This window comes from Carex rostrata, chromosome 6 (genome assembly GCF_964058835.1).
Source record: "Carex rostrata chromosome 6, lpCarRost1.2, whole genome shotgun sequence".
Taxonomy (NCBI): Eukaryota; Viridiplantae; Streptophyta; class Magnoliopsida; order Poales; family Cyperaceae; genus Carex; species Carex rostrata.
The window spans coordinates 3,937,229-3,950,394 of record NC_135923.1 but is presented as its reverse complement, the minus strand read 5'-3'; the positions used below and the strand labels follow the sequence as shown (position 1 = coordinate 3,950,394).

At 34.8% G+C, this 13,166-nt stretch overlaps 2 protein-coding genes across 3 annotated transcripts; both read right to left on the bottom strand.

Annotated features, from left to right (window-relative positions):
* Window positions 1-1,672: 1,672 nt before the first annotated feature.
* On the bottom strand, window positions 1,673-5,592 carry PHR2 (photolyase/blue-light receptor 2). 2 transcript variants are annotated; one of them, XM_078303920.1, is made up of 6 exons: window positions 4,824-5,591; window positions 4,151-4,450; window positions 3,769-4,001; window positions 2,414-2,509; window positions 1,946-2,039; window positions 1,710-1,887 (listed from the first exon to the last, which is right to left on the bottom strand). In XM_078303920.1, the coding sequence occupies exons 1-5, from the start codon at window positions 5,493-5,495 to the stop codon at window positions 1,958-1,960; spliced, it is 1,383 nt and encodes a 460-aa protein (XP_078160046.1). In that variant the 5' UTR covers window positions 5,496-5,591; the 3' UTR covers window positions 1,710-1,887; window positions 1,946-1,957. The 2 variants fall into 2 exon arrangements, with proteins under 2 accessions (XP_078160045.1, XP_078160046.1); XM_078303919.1 differs by having other exon boundaries at window positions 1,673-2,039; window positions 4,824-5,592.
* Window positions 5,593-8,431: 2,839 nt separating this feature from the next.
* Window positions 8,432-9,742, bottom strand: LOC144555539 (large ribosomal subunit protein eL22z-like). The gene is made up of 2 exons (XM_078303918.1): window positions 9,380-9,742; window positions 8,432-8,758 (listed from the first exon to the last, which is right to left on the bottom strand). Exons 1-2 carry the CDS (start codon window positions 9,628-9,630, stop codon window positions 8,614-8,616), a joined length of 396 nt encoding a protein of 131 aa, XP_078160044.1. The 5' UTR covers window positions 9,631-9,742; the 3' UTR covers window positions 8,432-8,613.
* Window positions 9,743-13,166: the final 3,424 nt, after the last annotated feature.

The window sequence follows — 13,166 nt, the reverse complement described above, 5'->3', positions numbered from 1 at the left end:
TCAGCAAAATATATAGCATTATTACATCTAAACAGTGTTAGTTCTCTTCCGCTCTCTCTTCACTTCTCCGTTTCTGGAGCAAGTGAAGGAGCCCGGACACCTTGTAGTCTAGTCGCTCTTCATCTCCTCTCCCTTTCCTTTCCTTTATAATGAAGGCCTCTTTTCCTTCTCTGAAACACGGCCTAAGTATAACAATTAATCGAAATTGAATTAACAAAATAATTTAAGACTTGATTGAAGGAAATGAATTACCATAAAAAAATCATGTAATTTAAATTCAAATTCTCTCCTGAGCACCCTCCTATTCTCCTCTCTATATATCTCTCTCTTTTTAGAGAGAGAAGAAAAGTGAAGACAAAAAGGAGATTAGAAGGGTGTTTTTTTTTTTCCCCCCTCAAAATCCTAGAAATTAGTCGTCAGTATTACAAAATTTTGTTGTCATGTGGAGGTAGCTGCAGCCTGCAGATGAAAACAAATTAACCACATCAACAATGAATAATGTGTACAAAATATTGTTTAATATATGGTTCCATCAAGCACATCAAATTGACTGCCTGAAATTTAGCAGTATATGAGAAAGCTTACGTGCAATTATTAGTTCACCGATGACCAATGATAAATGAATTATTCGGATTCAGTTCGAAGAAGTCAAAAATTTGTAATTAGAAATAATTTAGATATAATTTAAAAATAATACATAACGAAATAAAAAAAAACTTAATTTTTAAACTTTAAAATCCACTAACTCTTCTATTTTTCATATTTAGTTGGATGGTTATTAAAAGATCTTAACCATTAATTTCAGATCCAACTGTTCAGATCTTCATTAATCATGCAATGAATTCTTCGTGATGAATTTTTGAGAATTTAGTGCGAATAAAACATAAAATTTATCAAATTCGCGAATAATTTGTGAATTAATATTTTATTCTCTGAATCATTTATCAAATTCGCGAATAATTTGTGAATTAATATTTTATTCACTGATTGATTCAGAGTGCTAAAATCTGAATTATTCGCAAAGTATACGTGAATAATGAGATGCCTTCGATGTTGACTAAATAAATTTGATTTTTGTTGTATCTTTCCGAAATGTTACTTCTATATCATTTCTATTTCGAAGCTCTTAGGAAATACCGAATGGTATATACAATTATAGACCATAGACATCATAGACTTGTGTATATATACATGACATGAAAATAACCGTTATTTGACAACCGTAACAATTAATATAATATTTATCGACATTAAAAAAATCCAATTTATGATAAATATATGACTGCCATTCAACAATTAAATCTAGTAATTGATTTTTCAAGTTTTTTTTATGTCAAATAAATTTGGATTATGAACCTACCTTGCAAATGAGAACATTCACAAATCAAGTGTGCTTTAACAAACTTCAAAACTTTGTCAAGTGGTTCCAACTTCTAAGTGAATGTTCTTATTTAGTTCCAGTAATAATTCCAACTTGAAAAATTAGCCCAGTAGGCACAATTATTTCACTTTGCTGGTATAGGATTTCTGAGATGAGGTCATTTGGGAACTTAATTAATGCTCAGAATTGATAAACAACAACAACAAAAATATTAGTTCATTAATACATAATGGTAATGAGCATTAATCGAACCGAAACTTTGCTTATTAGCAGTAATCACAATACTAATTCATGTTATAATTATGTCCTTTTTCAACAAACCAATCCAAACAAATCAAACTGCTTGATTATGTAATCAGAGTGGAGGAACTGTTAAAAATACAAGACTACAAGTACACAGTGCACAAACCAAAACCGATCAACAAAATGTTCAAAAATGTCAACAGATGGTATCGTTTATTGAGATGCAACAGAAAAAAATTCTAAAGGAATGCTCTAGATTTGGTCTAAGCATTTGACCCAAACTTAAAACTCTGAAGCCGAATAAGCCGAATCAAGTCCCACGATACCTTGATATTAAGCAAAAGCGCCAGTGCAAGCTGTTACAGGTGCCTCTTCGGTACTCTTTTTCACCGAACTGTATTTCTTGGTTATGAACCTGTATTAAATAAAGGAGTAATTTAAAACACAAAATAAACAAAGGAACTTGAGTTGCGCACATGCACTACAGTATAGGACTTGCCAAATACAGCCATTTTTTTGTATGAAATTCAACGATGCAACATTTTAATTTCTGACGGTTGTTTATTTTTTAAAACAAATTGTCAAATGTCAAGCAATTTAGCTCTTTTTGGGGATAATTTGGTAATTTTTGTTTTAAAGAAATACTGATATTCTAACAATTAATTGGTAAAGGCAAATAAGTACCAGAAGTCCAGAACACAAGTAAATGAACCTATGTGAATTCCAAAATTAAATAAAAGATTGAAAAAACAAAAACAAAAGGTTGTCAGAGGGAAAAAAAAAACTTACCTGAAGAAATCTCTCCATAGCAATTCAAACATGAGCCAATTCATCCCATTATCAGATGAAGTATTACTCTTCGAAGCAGTTGCTGCAGAGATTGCACTAAATAAAACAAAATATAAGAATAGGCATCCAAAATAATGTCACTCCAATAAGTTGGATTGCAGGAAAATAACAATACTACCCAACACTTCTACTGTATTTGCAAAAGTTTGATTTTCTGAGAAGTGACACCAGTATTTAATCTTCAATTTTCGAATACTAAGTTCTCACTGATTAGTCATGTCTTAAATTATCTTCTCACTGTGCAAACTTTTGTGTGCACCCCACTGAAATAGGATTTCAGATCCCCTAACTCAAAGTTTGGGTTTGGATCCGGACCGTCCAATTGGAATCTGCACAAATCAGACCGGATTCTGATCGGACGGTCCAGATACAAACTCAAATTGTGAGTTACTTGAGGGATCTGGACCCCTGAAATAGGTGGTTTCCTGGCTACTCTTTCCAAAAGATTTAATTAAAAGCACATTCTAATGTAATAAACACTAATAACTACACTAAGACAATAATGTAGAATAAAAACAACGGAAAACTGACATCCAACACCTAACCAGTAGAAGGCTTGATGAAAAACGAATATTTATTCAAATATATAAGTAGCTTCCTGTCTCTCTACTAAGCTATAATCGAGGAAAATAATGTATTGGTGGCTACTTAGGAAGCATTTTGCATTAATCAGACTTTAGGGATAATTAAGTCATTTCAAATAAATTTAAGCTTTGTTAAAGAATCTCAGCAGTGAGTTCCCAAATAATGTTCTATGCACTCTACATATATACAGCAATTAGGAGTGAGTCTATGGTGCTATGCACAGAGCATATTGGTCCATACTATGGATCAATATCTCTATTTACGAAGTCTAAATAATCGATCTGAACCATTCAACATGATCTCTATATGAAAATGTACTTGTAGATCAGATTTTAGAATTTTTTTACTATTTTTTAGATAGGTAGAATATCACTTGATCTAAAGATTATAGACAATTCAAAAGTAGTGAATTTCTACCCATCTAAAACAATAATAAGAAAATTCTAAAAAATATAAAATTGAGTATGCAAGCACATTTTCATATGAAAATCATGTTGAACCGTTCAGATTGACCATTTGAATTTGGACAATGAAATTATTGATCCATAGTACAGACCAATCTGCACTATGCATAGTACCATAGCCTCACTCCAGCAATTAGTGTTTAATTTATTTGACTTGTCTTTTGAGATCATCTGAACATCCTGAGCTACGAATGGTTGGTAAAATGCAAAGAAAAAAAATTAACAAAAAGTGTCATTAATTCATACTTAGTTGCAGTCTTCTTTAACTCTTCGAACATGAATCGAGGAGAAAGGCAACCAGTTGCAAGCCATGGTGAAATTTTGCACGAAAAATTAGCACCGTAGATGCTGTCACGGCCAACGCTGTCCTTGTCCCCTTTATTGGGCTGCGCCCGGCACTCAGCCGCAAATTTCTTTAGCCTCTCTAGCGCTTCTGTCTCACCCCCGACTAAAGAAGAAGTAACAGTCGGTTTCCCATCCTAAAATATAAAGAGAGATCATCTTTTGTTGCATGAAAAAATTATATACTATACAGGATGGCTGGGATGTGTGTGTATTTTTCATGCTTTTAAGGTATGCATAATATATCATTGACATAAGTTGCCAAATATAGGACATTAACACAAACCTGAGTTACGGATGGTGGTGCACTTACACCGAGTTCAGCCAGGGTTGGTATCTCACCAGGTTCAACCCCACCACGTGCCGGCATCCCCTTAAGATGTTCTGGCGCCTCAATGGACTTCCTTACAGTGAGCGCACTCACCTTCTCTCTGAACCCGCCATAATTAGTCGGCATTTGGTCTAGGTTAAATGGCAAGTCTTCTATGTGGTACAACGTGCTGCCCCAGAAATATTTTATTTCAATGCCTTCTTTTTGAAGGGCCTTTTCAACTTTCTCCTCGGTTTTTACCTCATCCCGTGACACCTGTTGCAGTGCAAAAGCAATAAATTGGAGCTCGGAAATAGTTGCATAGTACTCATTAGTTAGTTACTACCTCTCTACCCCAAAAAATTAAGTGCAGATATGCTAATATACATATAATTTCCGTGCTGTCAGCTGTAAGTGTGTGACTATCAGTACCAGTATGGTATCAAATCTTCAATTTGCATTGCTATAGGATTTGTTATTTTAGCCTTGCATGCAGTTTGACACATATATCCATAGAACATTAACTCAACACTAAACAACTGGTAAATAATATTCACATAAAAATTTAACAGTACCAAATTTTATGGAGGAAATTGGACATGGTGCTGAAACAGTAAATAACAAACAACCATTGACTGGTATACAATACCTCACGGTGAGCAAACACACCATCAGCACCGACCGCCTTGGCAAGCTCCGGTAAGACAGTTTCGGGCCGCCCGACCCGGACAACAAGATCCGACCCACGAGCCCTCAGTGAATTCCTCAGATCCTTCACAGACTCAAGCAAAAATGCAGCTCTAAACGGGCCGGTTCGATCAAACCCGGACGACGGTGACCGGCCAAAATCTCTTGGATCGAGAAGAAACACCGGTAACATGGAGAGAGACTCTGAGGAGGCAATTGAGAGCGCCTCATTGTCGTGCACACGGAGGTCAGCACGGAGCCAAACCACAGTACATCGACGGCCACCAAATGGATAGGAGGGTTCAGCCGGGGGGCGACCGAGCAATGGAGAGAGGGACTGAAGAGGAACATTGGAGGAGGATTTCTTGTTGGATTTTTTTGGGGTTTTGACAGGGGAAGGGGAGAGGACAGAGAGAGTAACGGATTTCTTTGATGGGGGTTTAAGGTATGTTTTGGTGAAAGGGGAGAATGAGGTGGTGGTGGTGGTGGGGGAGAGAGGTGAGAGGATGGTAGATAGAGAGAGCGAGAGAGTGGCAAGTGGGAGAGAGAGAGGAAGGGATTGGGATTGTGGGTTTTGGGTTTCGTCGGAGGAATCCTGGGATGGGAGAGAGGCGTTGGGTTGGTCGGAATCCATGGCGAGAAGAGGTTTGGTGTGTGTTCTCTTCTCTCTTGAATTGCTTCGGTAGGTTTGGGTTTGGTTGGTGGAGAGTGTGGTTTATCAGAATAGTCCAGGCAGGCTCCAGTGTTTCCAAGGAGTTTTTTAAAAGTAACCTTAGTTTATACAAAATTTACATTAATGGCCAGGAGAAGAACTAATTTCTACCCGAAATTTTTATTAATACCATTTTAAAAAAAAAACTGAAATTGAAGAATTCATAAATATTACAGGTGCATTTTTGAATTTTTGAGAGATCTTCAATTCAATCTGTGGTTTCATTACAACTAATTTTTACCCAAATTTTTTATTAATACCATTTAAAAAAAACAACCCTAAAATTAGAGAATTCCATAAATATTACAGTGCATTTTTTGAATTTTTGAGGGACCTCCAATTCAATATGCGGCCCCCTAAGAATAAGACCGCAAATTGAATTGACAGTCCTGGTATTTATAAAATTCTCCAAAAAATGTAGTTTTTTAATTTTTTTTTTAAATATGGTATAAATAAAAAATTCGGCATTTCTACTGATGGTCTAACAACTAACAAAAGAGCATTTTATTTTTTTAAAAAACTTTTTATCTGTCAGTTTTAATGTAACCCTAAACCCTATATAAAAAGTTTTAAAAAAATTTCAATTAAATTTCAATATACATAGCTAAAAAGCGAGTCACTATTTTGTTACGATGAAATGCAGGACATTTTTTTCATCTTTTGATAAAATGTGGGATCCCACATAAACAAAGAAGAAAATATAACGATATTGGTAGGAGAGAAAAAAGAAAGAAAAAAGAGAGTTTTGAATGTGTTGAAACTGTGATCTTTTCGGCTAAGTTACCATTTTACCATAAACTAATGTGATATATGTATCATTTTCTACTAAAATTAGCATAGAGTTTTTGAATTCTCACACAGCTGAGGGTGTTTTCACCAAAAACACCGCTGAGTTTTAATAACAAACTTTGCACCTAAATACTTATTGTTGTTAGAAAATTGGACATCTCCATCAGGAGAACTAGTTTTTGATGTAATGACAAATATAATATCATATGCGTGAAAATTGTAAGTTCAAAACTAAAATAAAAATTTTCTTTTCATTATTAAATAATTAAATTACTTAACATCCAATCTTTACTAAGAAAATAAAAATGAACCTGTCAGATCCAAATAGACAACCAGATTGTTGAAATTTAAAGGAAGGAGGAGAAGAAGCCGATCTACCTACCCTATTCTCCACCAACCCCAACTTTTACCTGAATTTATTGGAGGTTAGATGAAATTTTGGAGGTCATAATATTGTTGCATTTTAGTCTATTCATGAGACGCAAAGGAAAAGGTTTGCATTGAATATTTTGTTAGGTACCTAACTGTGAGGCAATGATCTCCAATCTACCACCAAATTCAAGAGTGCTGCAGAATGTATTTCAAACCAACTCGTAGAATCTGATCTGTTTTATTATGTAGCATTAAAAACAATTATACATATTCAACAGAATTTCTCAAATGTAATATAATTCAACATTATAATATATTTCTTGCAAAAAAAAAGGTAATTATTTGGTATTTTCTATATGGAATTTAGTTTTTTTTTTTTGTTATAATAGTGGGAATACCACCGGTTTCATTATGAAACTAACATGTTTATACAAAATAGAAATAGGAATTTAGTTATATTAATTCTGCGTTTGGTTATTGTTTTGATGAAATTTGATTATGCAAGAATAATATCATAAGTAAATAAGAATATAAAATAAACATCTGATACATTAAAGAAAAGGAGGAAAATCAACCACATCAAAACAACACATGTAACGAAAAATAAGGGCGCCAGAATTGCAAGTATCTAATGCATTTATACCACGAAGAAAGTTCCAATATCTTATGTTTTTCATATTTTCGCTTTTAAAATTCAAACTGTCGATCTCAACCGTTCAATATGAAATCTATACTAAAATACGCTTGGAGATGGAATTTTATAATTTATAATTTTTTTACTATTTCTAGACCGTTCAAAAACAGTGATTTTCAACTCATCTTAAAAAATAGTAAAAAAATTCTAAAAATACTAAAATTTCATTCAAATCATATTTTAATATAGATATCATGTTGAGCGGTTCGGATCAACACTTTGAATTTTGAAAATGAAGATATGAAACTGTCTTGTCTGATATCGGAGTTGCAATCCCGCATGTCATGACGTTTTATGTGCGTTGTTATGCTACGGAAAAATGCTAAATGATTTAGCATATTGCTTCATGCATAAGATGATTAATTCAATTTTTTCTTCCAGCAGAGATGCAAAATAATTCATCGTTTGTGATATAAAACGAGATTCGCAAGATTTGATGATATAGAAAAAGATATATCAATCCTAGAACATAGATCAATTTACCCAAAACAATTTGTTTATCCTTACCGGGTTCAGAACCAATACGGTACCCTACCATGTAATATGAGATCGTTCGTTTTAACCTAACACAATCACAAAACGGGCTCCTATAATATAAATAGGCACCATGTCATTCCTTGATGTTATGATCATGCCACAAGTATCTGTTAAATATTTGGAAACGTCGATCGCAGAGGCCTCAAAAAGAAATAACATTCTAGCATCAGTCTATGACAGATCCTACAATCATATCCATTTATCTAAGCATTCGACAAGAACACAGCACCAACGGACCATTTGATGTTGTATTAACCTTTCATAGCAATGACAATGCAAAGGTGATATCACCATTGAACGCCTGGTCCAGCGCAAAAATATGATCAGTTGTTAACTTGCAACTGACCTAACAATCAAAAATATGGGACCAATTAAATGTCAGAACCAATTAGAATTATGCCATATCAAGGGTGATGCAATCGTTCTCTAACTTAGATGCTATGTCTAAACAAAAAGAAACTTGATATCAAGGCAAAATTTTAACTTATCATGACAAGAGATGTAACTGTCTTGGCACCAAAAATCTTCATAAAAACAGATACTAGTATCAAATATCAAAAACACTCCACCTAATTCAAAACCACAAGTACTGAATTACCAGAGAAACAACTAAAGGTAACAGAAAAAGGAATAATAAACAAAAAGGACTTAATCTTCCTCCTCTCCCTCATTTTCAGCGATGTTGAAGTACCGCAGCTCATACACGCTCCTGTCCTTGTTAGAGGAAATTACACGCAGCCAGTCACGCACATTGTGCTTTTTCAGATACTTCTTTGTCAAGTACTTCAAGTACCTGTTAAGTTACATCAAAAATCATATATCCAGTCAGAAAATTATAAAACAAAGGTTATAGATATTTTGTGTCACAAGAGTATATAACATGTTTGCATTATGATCAAACAAGTATAACGAGGAATTGTACCGAGCAACCATGACAAATACAATTAATATGTATTCAAATGGGATTTACTGAACAATCACAAAGCATGATTTAGTAAATACTTCCAGACTAAACATGAATCTAATTGGGTGTAAACTAATAATTTTGGTGCACAACCACATTGAAATGAACATCATAATGACTCCAATAAAAGGAACCATCCCTGACCAAAATTCAACATTATAAGATATAATATTAGGACAGAATAGTTACACTACTCTATCAGTAGGACTGAAATGAAATCCGACCAATTTTACAGAGGTAAATTACGTACAATACACCTAAAGATATTTGGAATGGACCTCATGGATACAGCAACTATCTAGTGTAAAACCTAAGAACTAAATTGGAATAACTTCCAACCTAAACAAGCTTAAAATCTACCACAGTAATATCGAACATCAGCTAACAAATCACTGAACATGCACAATAGTAACAGAAACAAAGAAAAACAGAACGACGATAGATCTGAACCTCTTAGAGAAAGGGCCCTCGGAGGTGACGGTGATCTTATTCTTGTCACGGCTAACAGTCACGGCGTCTCCGAGCGCACCGGCCTTCCCTCCGGCTACCTTAATGCGCTCCTGTAGGAACTTCTCGAGCGAGGCGATGTCCATGATCTTATCCTCGACTGGCTTGGCGCAGTCGATCACGAACGTGCTCGACCCCTTCTTCTTGGCGCCTCCTTTCGCCGCCGCCGAGCCTGACTTCACCGTCGGTGCCATTTCTTTTCTCTTTCTCGCACGGAGCTTAGGGTTTTCTCTCGCGAACGGAAGGGGCGGCGCTAGAGTTAGGGTTTTGAAGAGGCTCAGATTTATATATAGGAAGGAGCATTGGGGCTTGTCTCAGGTTTTGCATTGATCGTCTACAGCGGAGACATCCTTTACCCAAAAACCAACCACCAGATCATAATCGAACGGCTCCAATTGACCATAATTACTGCTAAATTGGGCCAGCTTGAAATGCAGTTGTAATTTGGAGATTCAATGGGCTCTTCTTAAAAGGCCCGTTTAATAAGCCCAAGTAACCAGTTGGTTAACTTGGGGCTGATATGTAAATCAAGCAAATTAAAAAAAAAATTTTTTTTTTTTTTTTCTAGGAATCAATATGTGCTTTTATCTCGACATGCAAATCGGTAACAAAACAATATAATTCATTCAAGTTAAACAGCAGATACATTTTTGATCGGTTCTATAACATAAAATATATATAGAGAGACGAGAGCTCATGTTACTGTACTAAATCTCCGGTTTCATTTTTTTTTAATTAAATGTTTACTCCAGCTTTTCCAGGAAAAAATAAGTGCTCAAGCAAATACAGTTTATTTTATAGGAACAAATTTCAAATAAAATTGCTACTATGTTTTTCTTTATTCAATGCTTACGTGGTTCTTGATTCGAAGAAAATATTTATATTAGAAATCTTGAATAGAAAAATGGACATAAATATTCATGATGATTTGACAACCCTTTACAAGAAAGTTCCTACAAACAAAATACTTAAAAAAATTCTTTTAAAAAATAGTCATTATTTGTACAACGGAAAATAATAATTCACCAAATATCTAGTAATAATTGTTGTGACATCAAGTGATAATTTTTATATTCTTTAAAATCATAACTACAAAAGTAATAATTTTTATTATGTCAAGTGATAAATTATGTACATCTTTGCTTTAAGTTTTTCCGATTTAAAATCTATAAAGAGATGTAATACTCGTACCAAATGATTATTTATAACATAAATGGTATTCACTTTTTGTATAATAACGCTTTTACCCAACTATTCTTCATAGGGCCTGTTCGGCAGGATTGGAAATTGGAATAGGGGAATTGAATGGAATTGAACAACTATTCTTGTCGAACAGCTGAGAGATGAGTAGGAATAGAGGTTCTTTTCCTCTTTTTTCAATTCCAGAGGGAGGCTGGAATAGGGAATTGAGCTAGAAAAGGAACAAAAAAAAGACCATTTTTACTCTGTGTTTGGCTGATGTGGCAACCCTTCTCTCACTTTTTCTAATTTAATATTCCCTCACTTTTCTTCCCCATCTCTTCTTCGTGCCTATTTCCAGAGAAGGAAAAACTCTTTCCTCTATTTTACTCCGACCAAATTTTCCGACAACTTGTCCGGAGATTTGATAAATAAAGACTATGAGTTCAATAGATCCGAATTTATCTTTCAAATGAGATCCCTCTTACCTAGTCTTGCTCTTCAATTTTAGCTTCCTCTTTTGAATTTTATCAATGTATTTGTTAAAACTGCCATTGACAGCTTGCTCGTACCTAAATCGCGAGTCTGAGGAGGTTATGGCCTATAAAGTCGAAGAGCTTCTTGGAAGAAATTAATCATTGTATGTTTTTTTTTCTTCTTTGTTGTATAAATTTTCCTCTTAAAATTGATCAAGTGCCTCTATTCTTTCACAAGAGCTTGCTCGAACCTATTTCAATACCCTCTTTTTTTTTACTGTCTTGCCACATTTTGTAAATAAAATATAAAGGACTTATGTGCAAAATGGTTGTAGATGAATGTACAAGGACCTATGTGAGGAAAGATGAAATTCACAAAGAGTGCCCTATGATTCTCTGCATAAAGATGTTTAATCTTTGATATCTCCTTTGTTTCATGTAAATAACATAGCATAAAAACCATACAAATGTGTTAAGTCAATGAAACAAGAGTGCCACTGTCCAGCATCCTGTACCAGCCCTCTGGACAGGTACCAACCACTGTACCAGGCTACAATCAAAGGAAAAATTGAAACCAACATCTGCTGGTACCGAAAAGCACAAAAAAAGGCTGAAAATCAAACTAAAATATAAAAAACAGTTAGACTTGGATTTTAAAAGTGGTCAATTGATCATTATAATCCGACAAAGCTATTGTCTAAATGAATTAGACGAAGCTATTGACTTTTAATTTATAATCCTTTTCAATTGCATTCGTTTTTATTTTTCATTTCAGTTTTCAATTGCATCCGGTACAAAATTAAAATGATTTTTTTTTTGGACCAACAAGAAGAGCTAAGAGAACGGAAGGACGAGGAAGATGAAGATTCAGATGAAGAAAATGATTCAGACGAAAAAAAAAGGTACCTGCATCTAAGGGATGCTGCTCGAAAAAAGGTGGCCGCACTTAGGGGATGCGGCCATGCTATTTTTCGGAATTTTACAGAATCATAGTCTTTTGATTTATCATTTTTAGAAAAATGGTATTTTTAAAAATTTCGGCCCTAAAGCGCACGGACTTGACGTACGCTGTATGAACCCACAACTGCTATTATTTTAAAATCATCAGCCCATTCGAAAGTTGGGCCCGTTGGTGATCCAGTCCGGCCCATGTGCAAAAAAGCCCAAACTCGTCTCGAACTCAAATCTTATCACTCGAACGAACATGACAGGGCCGAGTCGAGTGGAGTAGCCATGAATTCAGAACCTCTCCGGTACCGTAATAGAGATCTTTTAGAATTATTGGATCTGGACCAATCTTTTTAACTTAGCAAGAATCTTAAAGCCCAATAATACTTCTCCCTGCGCTAGCACGAATCTCAAAGCGTATGGGAGTTTAATCTCAAACCGTAAAGTGAAGGGAATCTTTACAATATTGGAGAGATATTGGAGAGGATACTTAGCCATCGGGTCTCCTCTTTCCGTCTTTCGCTCTCTCTCGGTCTCTCAGCTCCTCTCGCTCGCTCGGTCGCTCTTCTCTCGTAGGTGCGTTCTCTCTCTCTCTCTCAGTTGCGATGTTGTTTGTATTTAGGTTAAATTCAAAACCCTCTCTCTGAGTCGCTGAGTTGTGGTAAATTGGTACTGTTTATAACTAATACTGTATTTTTTTTTTTTGGATTTTGCGCGATACTTGGCATCGATTAGCTTTCTCTAATCATCTTTCTCTAAAAACATTGGTCTCAATTAAAAAAACCCACCATTCAAATCAGCATTTTAGTACCAATTTGCGAAGAGTAAGATATGTTAAGCACCAATTAGAATTTAGAACAGCAAATAACTGAATTAACCTTCTTTATGGCTTGATCAAATAATAAGTGAATTAAGCACCTTTATGCCATAGTTGTATTGCACCAACTGGTAAAGTACCATAATTTGAGGCATGTAAATTATGCACAAATAATGAAACCAACTCAGAAGCGATCGCATCTAACTGCATTGCATTAACCAATATCCAGCTGTAATTTCCAAACTTATCCATATACATATACTTTGTCAATATACATGTAGAACTTTACTGGACTGAGTGAAAGGAGTAG